General features: G+C 35.3%; 1 protein-coding gene across 3 annotated transcripts in view; it reads right to left on the minus strand.

Moving 5' to 3' along the window:
* Positions 1–357: 357 nt before the first annotated feature.
* LOC117115939 (WD repeat-containing protein 89-like) overlaps positions 358–14,345 on the minus strand; it is a 137,400-nt gene continuing 123,412 nt past the window's right edge. For all 3 annotated transcript variants that reach the window (XM_033259832.1, XM_033259831.1, XM_033259829.1), the window contains 2 exons: positions 14,158–14,325; positions 358–4,762 (listed from right to left, as the gene is read on the minus strand). In XM_033259832.1, coding sequence (XP_033115723.1) covers positions 4,688–4,762; positions 14,158–14,325 — 243 coding nt within the window. In that variant the 3' untranslated portion in view covers positions 358–4,687. The remainder of the gene's footprint in view (positions 4,763–14,157; positions 14,326–14,345) is intronic.

Raw genomic sequence — 14,345 nt, forward strand, 5'->3', positions numbered from 1 at the left:
CCCACCCCACTCCCCATATAGAAAACAATACGACATAGGGCTTATCTTATTTATAATATAGGCCACACACGTGTGTTTGAAACTAAATATAAGCATTTTCATCATGGTTTTATTTATTACTCTCACCATCAATACACATTGAGGCCCTTCTTTTAGGTTAAAACGATCTACCTTAAATTTTTCTTTCTTGAGTATGGGACTATTATGTGTTTAAATAACTTAAAAGGATAACCCTATATATGGAATTGATCAAAACTCCCTAAAATGTGCAATTTATAGAGGAAATTGGCCTACCGTAACAAGAATTGCACGCGAACTTTGAGGATTTTAGGCACTTTCAGAGGATGAAAAGGGCATTTATCAAGGGGTGGGGAAAGATTTTCCAAAGATGGATATTTTCCCCTTGTCCCCTGGTGTTAATTCTAATTTCGTCAGAATTGATACAAAATCCCTAAAATGTGCAATTTTTAGAGGAAATTGGCCAGCTCTGACAAGAAATGCGCACGAAGCGCGTGAAATTTGAGATTTTTAGGCACTTTCAGGGGATGAAAAGGGCATTTATAAAGGGGTGGGAAAGATTTTCCAAAGATAGATATTTCCCCTTGTTCCCCGGTGGTTAGCCTACGCTATCTGGCAGCTTAGATCAAAGGAGTTAAGTGGAAGAAGAGGTTGCAGGGTGTTGTGAGTCTGGTCATTATGATATCTTCCTTTTTATTCTTGTCTTTATTTTTCTCTCCTCTTTTTCTTTTCCTTTTTCCTTTCCTTTCTCTTCCTCTTCTTTCTCTTTCCCTCCCTCTCCCCTCTTTCTTTTCTCTTATTACCCAGCCCGGTACGACGGCTAGTTTAGCCTGGTAAAAACCGTCCGTCGGGGCAGTCTGCTTCCCCTGCCCCCGCCTGCTATGCCACTGAGTAAGGTGCTTATTTGAGAGCGGCGCTTATTCGAGAGTGGGGCTTATAAAAAACATTTGCATGGCGGTTTGCATGCCCGTTCCCATGTTACCTATTTCACGTATTCACATAGGTCCTAAGTCATCGTAAACAAACGTTTATGAAGCACTGTATACATTGTATTTAAAATCCTGCTTCTCAACATGCTCTTGATTAAGCACTTACTTGAATGCGGAGCTTAACGAAAAAAACCATGTTTGGTGCGGCGCATAACAGCCTGGGTTCCAGGCCATAAATTTGGGTTATTCACTATGTATTGTGCTTAGTGCGCGTCCTACCAAATTTAATTAACGTCCAATACTTGATTACTTACTTCTTTTTTTTTTCGATTCCATCTCTAAATTAATTTACTTGTGGGTGTTGTCCAGAATGAGAAAAAATAATAAAGGACTTGTGGCAAGTATATATCTACTATTTACAATGACAGGCAGTAAACCATGTTGGGAAATCCATAAAGCTGAGCACCCACTGAATCTGATGGTCGCCGGCCAACGCGGTTCTATGGAGAATGCAACGCCACGATGTGCGTGCAAAAGATCGTTTTCAATGTTGATCCATTCAGATTGACACCGGCAATCAGTAGACAGCGTCTCGTTGTCTTAATGCCAACTCAGACAGTGTCGTACGAAGCAGCCCGACGTGATTCATCGTCGGGGACAGTCGGGGGCTGTCGTGAGAAATATTAAATATTAATATTCTATGACGCAGCTGTCTTCAACGCAAACCGTCGCGTCTGCGTTTAACTCAGAGACCCAACACAACAACAAATCGCGTCAGGTTGAGTTGTACAACAGAGTTTAAGTTGGCCTTAACGCTGAAACGGGAGTTGGATTCGTTGGCCGATGGTTGTACGACCTCGTACAAAACGGTAAGTGTCTGGCTTAACATTCATATTACCACTTTTGTGTTGGAATAATATTCTAGTCTATTAATATAAAATTTGCAGCATGGATGAAATGATAATTCACTACTATTAATTTAGTGACAGAAAGCCTCACTGTGAATACTTAAGGGAAACCAACTTAAAACAATTAAATTCATCACCTACTCTACAATACTTGTATCACACAATGCACGTAATTTACTCTAATCTTCTGGCAAATATCAGAACTAAGTTTGTATAATAGTTTTACATGTATTTCGATCATAATTGTTTAACATTTATTAATTTCGATAATAATGAATAAGATGGTACTTATACTTAATTATAATTATGTATAAATATTAATCTTAATTATTGTAATACACAATGTATTAGAATGTACATTCAACCTACTGACCGATAAAAGTGAATATGGCTATATAATATGATGCACTGCATCTCAGCCAATCACAGGAGGAAGAAAATCAGAATTAGAAAATCATTTACAGATAAAATTCATTATGTGACGTTATGAACGAGTTAAAAAATGAATAAATTTCATTCGTCCAGCTTTTGCAAGTTGGTACTTGCAGCTAGACACCTATTTCAACCCCAACGGTATCAGTCACGTGTTGGTTTCAGTCCCCACCTCCACTCTATGGTTGGATGGATTTATTTGGTCTAAACACCAAAGATAACCCATGAAAGTCTGAAGAAGACTTATTTCCAGTGGGGTCCTTTTGGTAATGATTGGGCAGTCCACCAGGGTATAATCCCCTACTCATTTCCAAAGAATGTACTGTGTTTTTTAATGTGCACATGGGCCATAATGCACATGGGACCTACAGTTAAAACGTATCATCAGAAAGATGGTGCACTATCGCAACTCGCATTTCAGCCCTCCAGCTGAAATACACGGACAGCTGTGATGGGAATTTGGGACCACACAGTGGCTACCAATAGTTGATCCAACTGAGCTAAGCTGCTCTTTAACCTTCAAGGCTGTTTTCCACTAGGCGAATTTATCCGTGCGAATCGAAAGCGTTGGTTCGCTTCCTGAGCTCTGATTGGCTGCGCATTTTTTTTCGCTTCGCAAAAAGTAGAAACTGTTGGAACTACCGATTTCGTTGAAGCGAAACTCCGACAGAAATGTGAATGCGCATTTGATTCGCACAAATAAATGCGCCTAGTGGAAAACCAGCTTAAGCAGGTTTACTCAGCCCACTCCAGCAGATGAGATGTTGAGGTCACTGTTCCTGGGTGCAATGGGCTGTGTGCATGCTAAAAAATAAAGTATACTCTTCACAAATGCACAGAAGATTATTTGCCTTCTGGTGTACGGCTTACTATGTGAAGGACCCAACTGGAAACAAGTCTAAAGATTTAGTGGGTTATGCCTGGTTTCATACCAAAAATACTTGTATCCTAAACCCATGTTTTAGATAGTGTCTCATCTTTCTGTTACATTCCCTTTTTTCGAGTTTAAGTAAAAGCACATAGAATGTCCAGCATGACACGCTATATTAATCAACATCACTGATAAAGAATTATTGTGTTAGGAATACAAAAAATTACATTACCTTCGTTAGTTGACAAGGAAAACAGTTTCTTGTTCAAAATTCAAGTTAAATAAAGATAACAAACTTGTTTTCAAAGGTGTTTTTTAGCATATTTCTGTAAAATGAAAGGTCATGATAACTTAGCTAGTGTTTTACTTAATACAATAGTTCCTTGGGTATAAGCCCCGCTGCCCACCCCCTAAATTACCTCCAATTTTATGTACATGCCTTTCCTCGGGCAAAATCCAAGGGTATAGGTAAAATAATAGGTTAATAATATTAAGTTATACTTGTAGTGCGGAAACTTAGCTGACTTTTACAAATACTTAAAAAAATAAATCAAATATCAGCTTTGAATTAGGCATGTAGTGCTAAAAAAATTGCCTTTTGATTGAAGAGGAGGTTTAAAACCACCACCAAAATGGCCCAATTTTGTGTTCAAGGCAGGGTTATACCAGAAGAACTATAGTAAATTACTTGACATGGTAGAATTTCAGTATTTTCCAGAAATACTGATAGTGCAAACTTGTGCTTGTGATAATGTATCTGTAACAATGATAATTCCATTATTTTTCCATAGGTTTATGGAAACACAGAGAGTAATATTATTATTAAGTGAGTTAGTTGTCACCATATTCATGTTAAAATGTTAAGAATAAATACTCACCCACATAACCTATAAAATGTAGATAATATAATAACATTGTCACTCTTATTCTTAATGCTAACATAGTTATTTTTATATACAAAAGGATATGCTTTTAACAACACATGCGAGTACTGAAGTTTTAGATACATGCATGTCATAAACAAAGTGTGTTTATACAACAAGAATATAAACCAAATATATTATGTGTTTCCTATTTGACATGAGTGGGTGAGTATTATGCATAAACCATCACAAACATTACTTAGTAAAAATTAATTAGTATTTCAAGCAATGAATTTTGTAATAACTATAATACAAATTTGATTAAAATCATTCTGCAAAAAGCATAATGTGCCATGATCTTTTCCTTTCACAGTATATACAGTTTTTGTGTTCACCTTTTAAGCAAAAAAGTATTGACAACTCTTTTGCATATTCATAAAGCTCAAATTGACATGGAAGTTCAAAAGTCAAAAATTTGCATACAGATAACAATTACATGTCGTTATTTACAAATTAATTTGTCAATCCAAAAGCTTATCCTAAAAAAAATATTGCAAAAAGCTTTATTTGGATAGGAAAACAGCAGAACCTGTGCCGGGTTCTTGATCATCCATAAAACGGCACCATCGTAGCCATTCTGTTTTCCCATATCTTGTAGAATCAACTTCATTTTGCATAGGGGTTTCCATCTTGCTGTAATGTCAATCGCTGTAGCCGTTTTGTGGTCTTCTCAAATGGTTCCTAAAAATAAATTGAACATTAATTGAATTAATTAGCAGAGAGATGAATGGAAAGTATGGATTTTGGGATGAAAACATATGATGAGGTTGGGTATCTTATTAGTATTTACATTTTGGTAAACCATCTATGAATTTCGTATATCCCAGTGGGGCTTTAGGATACTGAGAGAGCCAGGTTTCTGTTGCTTAGGGAATCTGGGAAATTTTGGGTCATTTTAAGCTGAAAAAAAAAGAGAAAGATCATGTCGATAAATATAAACATCATGTTGATTCTTTCATTGATTGGTGCCTTAATAACCACAGTCATTGACAAAACAAAAGAGATTATTATTGATCATAGGAAGTCTGTAACAACATGATTCTTTGTTAATTAATAATAAACAAGTAGAGGTTGTATCTCAGTACAGATATCTGGGGAACTTTGTGGATAACAAACTTAATTGGAACTTCAATACTGATAAATTATATGCAAAATGCAATATATGTCTGTATTTTTTAAGGAAGATGAAAAGGTTCAATTTATGTAGCAAGATTATGGAATTGTTTTACGTATCTGTTATCCAATCAGTACTTAGTTTCTGCTGTATTGTATGGGGTAACAGTATAACCAAGGCCAACCATTGCAGGCTAGATAGAGTCGTTAGAGCTGCTGGTAAAGTAGTAGGAAAGAACATGGTGGAACTCGAGGCTCTCTACTCTGACCTTCTGTATAAGAAACTAAACTTAATCATAGCTGATAAAACACACCCTTTGCATGGGGAAATAATGATTAATAAATCCGGACGAATTAGAATGCTGAATATTAAAACCGGAAAATTTAAAAACTCTTTTCTGCCATCAGCAATTATAGAATTTAATTAGAGGAAACTAAGATAATGTATATTGTTAGTAGAATTCATGTAGTTAGAATCGTGTTTTTGTGTTACCGTATGTGCTTTTTAGTATATTTATATTTATTTTTATACTGGAGTAGATTTGCAATAAGGAAGGAAAATTTCATAATTTTACCTTGTATTTTTATGACAATAAAAGATCTGTATTTGTTCTGAGATGTTTTAGAATGTACTTAGGTTTGGCAAGTCGTGGCCAAATTTGGGAGTTTAGCCTGTTCAACAACAGGGATGACTTTGGTCAGTCAGATGGAGGACTTCTCCACTTATGCCTATAGTGTATCCACCTGTTATTTCATGTTATATGACATATGACCATGACAATATATTCACAGTGTCAGATCTGGGTGAGTGAGGTTAAAAGGTTGGTTAATAGCCCCCACCCACTTACCAAAATATATAAGCCCTCAAATCTACAGTAGTGTAGATGCTTGTAAGAGCATCTAACATTTTTTTTTCATATTAGTCTACCACAAAATAACTGCTGGTGGTTCTTGGGGCTTGCCAATGGACTTCGAACATATGTACTTATTTATTACAAATTCATCACTATTGACCAGAGGTACTATAGTACTATTGACCAGAGGCATGATTAGAGATGACATGGTCCAAAGCCTAACACATCAAGTAGTCATCTCTAAGCACCAGGTCAATTACAAATACAATAAAATAAAATGAAAATATTACAGTACATATAAAAATATATAAAACGTAAAAAATAAAACAGTAAACAGTAAAAGATAAAATTCATACATTCACTTGCCCATTAAAACAGTTAAAAATGTAGTTTTAAAAGATATAAGGTTTGTTTGGGAACGGATGTCAAGATAAAGAAAGTTTCTGAGTTTCAACTGCTCGACATACAGGGCATTCTGGAATAGGGTGGTATGCATAATCTATCATTATGGTAGGACTTCATTACCAATGAAATATCCATAGAAGCTGGGTTCTACCCCCCCCCCCCCCCCACCCAATTAAGAGACAGCCCAATTATTATACTGATCAGTATACCAAACCCTGGACACCCTCCTGAAATCCAAAGGCATAAATTAAACAGCTTGAGCTGATCCTTGTAGGTAGGAAGATCTTCAAACCTCTCCCCCACCTCCACGGACAAAGGCAATTCTAGTCACAGATTTTTGGATGTTAACAAGCTGCTCAACATATGTAACTTTTGTCGGTCCCCAATAATTGGCAAGAAAATTATGTATAGAATCTATGGGAAAAAAGACGGAAATATATGATGTATGTTTTACTGTTCAGAGTAAAGTAATCCAACAACCCAATATTATTTTGAACTCTTTAAGAAGTCTTCAAACACAGAATCAAGGCTGCTTTTGTATGATTCATAACAAACACAGCAGTGTGAAAGAACTGTCAACAGTCCCCATTCTCTCCTTGTTCTTAACGCCATTGTTCCACATACCTGTGTCATCATTATCACAATGCTCATGTTATTGCAAGTAGCAATTATCGGAAGCGTTACCTTCCTGCTGATTGATTGCCTCAAAGGCTTACACGTACGTACGAGTCAAGTAAGGAGACTAAGACACATAACAATGAACTTCTTTATGTGCATGGATTCTTCAAGATCTGCTGGCTAACAATGGCTTGATAGTCAAAGGAGGATCAAACAAAATATATCTACAAAAAAAAAAATTACCATAACCTTGCATTTATTTTCAGACCAGTGTACGAGGATCTAGGAATATTTACAACTAATTTATTATTTCTTTGATCTGGGTGATGATGGGGCTGATGGGAATAAAAGTGTATGATGGGAATGTGAGTGTATGTGGTTGGGGGGGGGGGTGGTGGAGGGGGGGGGGGGGGGGTGGAGGGGCACTAATATGCAAATTGAATTCAAATGCAATCCTGATGAGGCTGATGACCATGAAGGATTAACAATGACCCAATTAAAGCATTGGGCAGGAGATTAAAAGTGGTGGGGATTCAATATTTTTGTTTTTTTAGGGTGGGGATGGGGGGAGGCAGGAGAGTGGGGCCATGAGATTGAATTGACAGAATAAGGATGGGAACTTCAACTTTGCTGCCTTGGGCTCCAGGGCTAAAGCTCAAGAGTTCACACAGGAAATCTGACAAAAATGCTGTACAAATTTGAAAAAATTACTTTTTCAATATTGTAGATCTGGCCAACACAGGCCAAAACATCATGAAATATAGCACAAAAAAAATAAACCAACTACTGTATTTTGTATTTTTTTATTTACTCAACTGACATCTGAAAATGATAAAATAGTGTGTAATAGTTGTGTGTGATTAAGTTTGGAACCACTGAGTTATGAAATGATCAACTCATCACCTACTACCAACCCCACCCCCCACCAGAATTCTCTGTTCGTAAAAAAACGTTAGCTTTTTTCTGAGCTACGCTATCGACAATATATTTTTTTAGAATAAAAAAAAAATACTAGTATATAGGCTTATCCAAAATAAGATTTTGTACATTATTGAGATTAATCACCTCCATTAATCTTATGTTTTTATCTAACAAATATTGTGCTCAAGAGTATTATAAATAGGTTACAAAAAAAAAAGATGAGAAGTCTGAAAAAAGGTGAATTATTGAAATATTGTACATTAGTAAAGCAGTAGATCATGCTATTTTAAGAACATAATTGATACTTTGATAAATAAAAGTGGCAGTTGTCATACTACTAAAAGGGGAAAAAAAAGGGGAAAAAAAAAAAAGAGAAAAAGATAAAATTCCACAAATTTGTGATGAAATTGAATAGGACATGTCAAATCTGGATTAGGATCAGTATGCTTTTCTAGTAGTTCACATCAGCCAACCAGTAAGAGACAAACTGCAGAACTAGGTTGTATGCTCAGGTTGATCTGGTGTACGGTAAGAATGGCCCTTATAAAAATGGCCCAGGAAAAAATGGCCCCTATAAAAATGGCCCTGGTAAAAATGGCCCCAAATGACAGGTAGGTAAAATTGAAATAATTCAGTTTTTAAAAGGAATCTAACATCAAATAAATTGCCATTTACATTTTACTTTTTGCAGGAATTATATATTAAAATTATAAAATATTCAAAGATTTAAAAAAAAAAGCCATGAATAACACTTTTTATTTTTTTTTTCCATTTAAATGTTAAAAAATAGCAAAAATATAATCAATAAATCAACATAAATCATGCATTTATTAATACTAAAATAATTTATTTGTGGCCAATTTCACAGAAGCGGAATCACAATTTTCCAGAAATTCAATCCGGGTATTGGTAAACCCCACAAACAATGGGTTGATATGAACATCAAATTATTAGGCCTATTTATTTTTTTAAGAAAAAGAAAGTTCTACAATCATAGTTAAATGGTTTGGATGGGGTTCGCAGTGTTTGGAGGTTTGTGGTGTATTTGCAAGTATTTTTTCACAAAAAAATCAACATTCTAACCAAAAAATAGGTTCTTATGAATATTTAAATTCCTTATTGATAGGCCTATACCAAGTGAGTCAATCACTATTGAATTTGTTTGGTTTTCTACAGTGTGTTTTGGAAGGTTTGTGGGATTTAGCAATACCATTAATATAGTAATTATCTCTAATAATAATAATTTAAAAAAATATTTAGACCTAACAGCCGCCCATACAAAAAAGATCTATTAATTAATCAATCAGCAGGGTACTCCTAGAGCTACTCATATCCTAGGAGCTAAAAACTAAGTTATTTTAGTTCTCAAATATGCATATGGTTTATGTTGATTTATTAATTCAATTTTTGCTACAGGGTATTTTACAGCATTTAAAATTTTTATTTTGAATTTTATAATTGAGGGCCATTTTTTATTTATTGATTCAATTCTTGCTTATTACAGTATTTAAATATTTGAAGATTTAAAAAAAAATATCATTTCTATTACTGAATTTTTTCATTGGGGCCATTTTTACCTTGTCATTTAGGGCCATTTTTACTGGGGCCATTTTTTCCGGGGCCATTTTTTCCAGGGCCATTTTTTCCTGGGCCATTTTCACAGGGGGCCATTTTTACATACAACCAATTGATCTAATTGTCAAATATAATTTTGATTAGGTAATTTTATGGTTTTTGATCACTTCACCTGATCCATAAGGCTGCTAAGTAGGTAAAATATTAAATGGCAGATCTAGGAATTCGAAAAAGAGGGGGCCCAAGGAAGAAACCTTACAAATGGAGAGTCTATACAACGTCAGCCCCACCATGGTTGAGGCTGGGGTAAGGATATGATTATGGTACCTTTAGATGGCTGGAAATGGCATTCTCAGACTTAAATTTGAATATAATTTTCCTTTTTTCTCCATTCTTTGATAATTTTGAAAAATTTAGAAAGGGCTGGGTCTCTATCCTCTATCCCACCCCCGCCCCCTTGAATCCACCACTGATGTTTTCAGTTAAAAAACATCAGGATCTGCAAATAGAAGAAAAATTGGCTAGATTTTAGCTAAAGGGTAATGCAGCTCCCAAATTGAATTTGAACTACCTTTGCAGATGTAAAAATAGACCAACAAAGATAGAAATAAATGAAAGTTGATCTGTAGATATACTAATACTGTATATAGCACATAAGAGGCATCTCTCCCCTGGCAGGTACTACTTCACCTAATGTATTTATAGCCATACATTTTCGGGTCAAACGTCTAAAATGTGGCAATCTTACTGTGATATTTCAGTCATATGTATAAAACTAAAAATGAAAATGTAACTAACCCACAATTTTCTCAATTCGTAACAGCAATTTTGTTTAAATTGCTGATAATCATAAAATTAAAAACAAAATCTATATTTTAATGTTCTACCCGATGATTTAAATAGCCATATTTTATCATTTATGTGGGTTCTTAATTATTAATGTGGATGTAATCAAATTAATTTTTAATGTGGTATAAAAATGTTATCTCTTGAAAGTCGTGTAATCACATTTATCTCTTAATGCGGCATAAACATTGGAAGTACTATTATAAGATGAGCTTTGCAATGGTACCACATCACTGTATGCTTGTGTTTGCCAACAAACAGTTCTTCATTCATTCTAGGTTGTCATTCATACATAAAGATTAAGATATTATAGTAGATCAAAATGACTCTATGCACATCAATACTCACTCTATGCTATGACTACCACTTTTAATTTATACGTTGAACAATCACCAATAATTGAGGTGATATTGTATAGAACAGGGGTCATCAATTTGTTTTCATGGGTGCAAAATAATAGTAATGGGTAATTGTTGTGGGCCAGAGCAATTTCCTAGCAATTTTTATTGCTGATGAAATCTGAGGATGGGCTACAATGGTGCTCATTAACTTGCTCCTTCGTTCCACATAAGTCTTTTGTTGATTATCATCTTGAAAACCAGTTCAATTTTTATTAAATAATGACGCAAATTAGATGCTGAAATGTGGGCATTAATTTAAAAGAGCTCTTTTTTAGGGCTCTTTCTGTAGAACTGAACTGTGCAAAATACTAACAATGAATAATTCTTAAAAAAAAATAAATCACATATTTTACAATGAATAATTCTTTTAAAAAAATCACATATTTCTATATAATTTAATGTTTTAATTGTATTTCAATATGGAGAGCCTCTTATTTTATTTATAACATTTAGTCAATCCTGCTGCGTTGATTTAATCTTGTATTGTTCTTCTGTTCTGTGACATAAAAGTGAAATAAATTATATGATGATATGATATGATTAAAGCAATAATGAAAAAAAGAAGGATGGAAAATAGGAAATCTAACTTAGCTATGCTCTTACAAACTGAGTATATTTGAAAAAGAGATAGTCATTTCAGATAAAATCATATATACATCATGAAAACTATAGGTAAGTTTTCTGTTACCTGATTAACACATTATAATGAAATGTAACACACAAGTTTTCACTGCAGTTGTACATGATAATGGTTTTAGGGTCAAGGGTCGATGTGGTCAATTGGGTATCAGAATCATTTAATTGTTTAGATGCTATGGTGAAGCAAAGCATCTGTGTAAGGGTGACGCATTTCTTGGCTGAAAATGATGATGGATGAATAAATGCTATTTTGACTGGAAATTGATGTGGGATCACTTCATACTAGGGGATAGCATTTGGTTACACATAATTATAGACATTCCAATTCTCCCGATACAATCATGAGTTTTCCCAATTTTCATGCAACCATCTAGAATTCTCTCAAATTCAAATTATCAGTAATTTAAGAGGGGGTGGACTGCCTCTGCTTGCCTCCCACTCCACCCCGACTGATGGCACACCTAACAAAACTTTTCGGTACACGATTTTGTATGATCTCTGGGCCACATTTTCTTTTTGCACGACTTCATTAACAGTGTATACTGTGTTACAAAGGCTTTCCAAAACTACATCTTTCACAGGTTGCTTTGCTATCCAGTCGAAAGAGGGCACTGTTTTAAATTACTCCTGTTTACCTCATGAGAGAGACACATACCTGTGCCCTATTAATGAATACCTAACAATATGCAGGACAGTTAGAGCCTAGTTTTGCTTGTGGGTACAAAATTTCTATGACCTTGACCTTTTCTTCATAATATTGATTTCTTAGATTATCATGTATCATTCCACTAAATTTTATGATGATCCATCCAACGGTCAACACACAACCTCCTTGACGGACGGAATAATACCAGAAAATGAAATGCAATACAAGACCAACATACTGCAGGGTATTATCAAATAATACGATAATTGGTGAAGCAGTGGCATTCCTATGTGTCCGTCTAAGTGGTAATTTATGTGACCATATAAAATTATCATCCTTTAGTCTAAACATTAAGGATAAATGTTACCTTAGAGATATAATAAATCTTTATGGTGTAACACAGCTTTATCTATACCTAAGCATTTGTGCTGAATTGTGCAAATACCTATATAAAGAAAAAAACTTATCATACTGCCAACCAATAGTAATATTATTCCCAGAGATAAACTTTTGTAAAAATGCATAATATTCTGGAGAGATTGCTTCTCATTAGTAAGGCCAACTGAATGAGACACATTATTGAAGACAACCCACACCATTATAAATGGCCAGTTGTGTGTCAACGTTTCATGACTGACAAATCTTCTCTTAAAAGGGTAGACAAAAATGTAAACAAAGAAACAATGGCATGTCACTGAACTAGATGTCAACGACCTCTACACAATAACAAACCATCAATGATGAAGAGATTATCAATGACTAAGTGTTTTTCCAAAAATGATGGAAACAAACTTGATTAACTTATTGGGCAGACACAAGAAATCAATCTGGCGGGACAACACTTGTTGACAGAACTAGAGACAAATTAGAATGTACAATAATTTGTTTGTTAAATTACACTGGTCAAGACAATTATGATTACGGCACCTCTAGATGGCTGGAAATGGCACTCTCAGACCTAAATTTGAGATCAACTTTCATTTTCCTCTATTTCATTAAAAATCTTGAAAAAAATTAGGGGGACCTGGGCCAGCTGGGCCCCCTCCCTTGAATTCACACTGTATGGTCAACAGGGTACCAGAGTAATGTACGCACAGTTTTATTTATGTGACAGCGCTTTTGTACGTGAGAGTTAGAAAGAATTGATTGTAATTCAATTAAATTCAAATAAACATTTATTTATTCACACAATACTTTTACAAATAATGTAATGCCTGGTGAAGACATTTCGTCAGTGGCGTAACGCACACAAGTTCTTGGGGAGCGGCACAGCCCCAGGCTCTAGCTCCAAAGTGGCCCTGGGGGCCACTGCAACTACATAGAACCTTACCAAGGAGCCTTGATCAATGGCGTAATGCCTGTGTGTTTTCCGGTTTCAACGTCCAATCCCCAGCACCAATGGGCCCAGACAGGCCACAGGGAACCGCCTCTTACTACTACCCAGCACTTTACTATATTATCAAACAGATTTCTGAAAGCTTCAAAGAACAAGAACAGTAACTAGTCACACAACAGGCCCTGCCTCATCATAAAAAATCATTTCCTATAATACAATTTTTCTTCTTTCGTTTTATTCTTGTGGGAGAGGAAATTTTCCTTCACAAACACAAATCTTCTTCGCATAATTCGCGGGCAAAAACAATCAACATAAATACAGGGGCACCAAACACTTTTTTCCCCTAAGGCCTTTGAATCACCGTTATGTCACTGCACGTCTTGTTCATGTTTCTATTATTTCTATTAGTATTAGTCCATGAAAGTATCACCTACAGTAGTTTTCTAATAAGACATCAAGTGTGTTTTTGTTGTCCCAACCATAGAGAGAGCAGCTTAGTGGTAGCCACTATGTGTGCGCTGAACCGTGAATATTTCTAGGTCCTTGTCCAATTCCCATCGCTGTTCTCCTTGTGTTTCAGCTGGAAGGCTGAAATGCAAGTTACGATAGCGCACCGTCTGTGGTCCTGTGTGCATTATGGTCCGTGTGTACGTTAAAGAACACAATTATAACACATGATAATGATGCTGGCAAAGACACAAGTTGATCACGTTACATTTTACCTTTAGTGGTGATCCCCTCTTCTCAGATCGTCTGACTGAATTCGCTGCATTTGACTTCTCCACTTTTCTCTCTTCCATCAGTTTCTTTTTCGGATTCTCCCGAATATTATCTTGCTGTTGCCATAAAGATATGATAGCATCCTCACCACCTGTTACAAGGCTTCCCGTCTGAAAACGTGAAAATACAA

The sequence above is a fragment of the Anneissia japonica genome, unplaced genomic scaffold, assembly GCF_011630105.1.
Source record: "Anneissia japonica isolate Jap-2015-1 unplaced genomic scaffold, ASM1163010v1 scaffold27830_len515607_cov181, whole genome shotgun sequence".
Lineage (NCBI taxonomy): Eukaryota > Metazoa > Echinodermata > Crinoidea > Comatulida > Comatulidae > Anneissia > Anneissia japonica.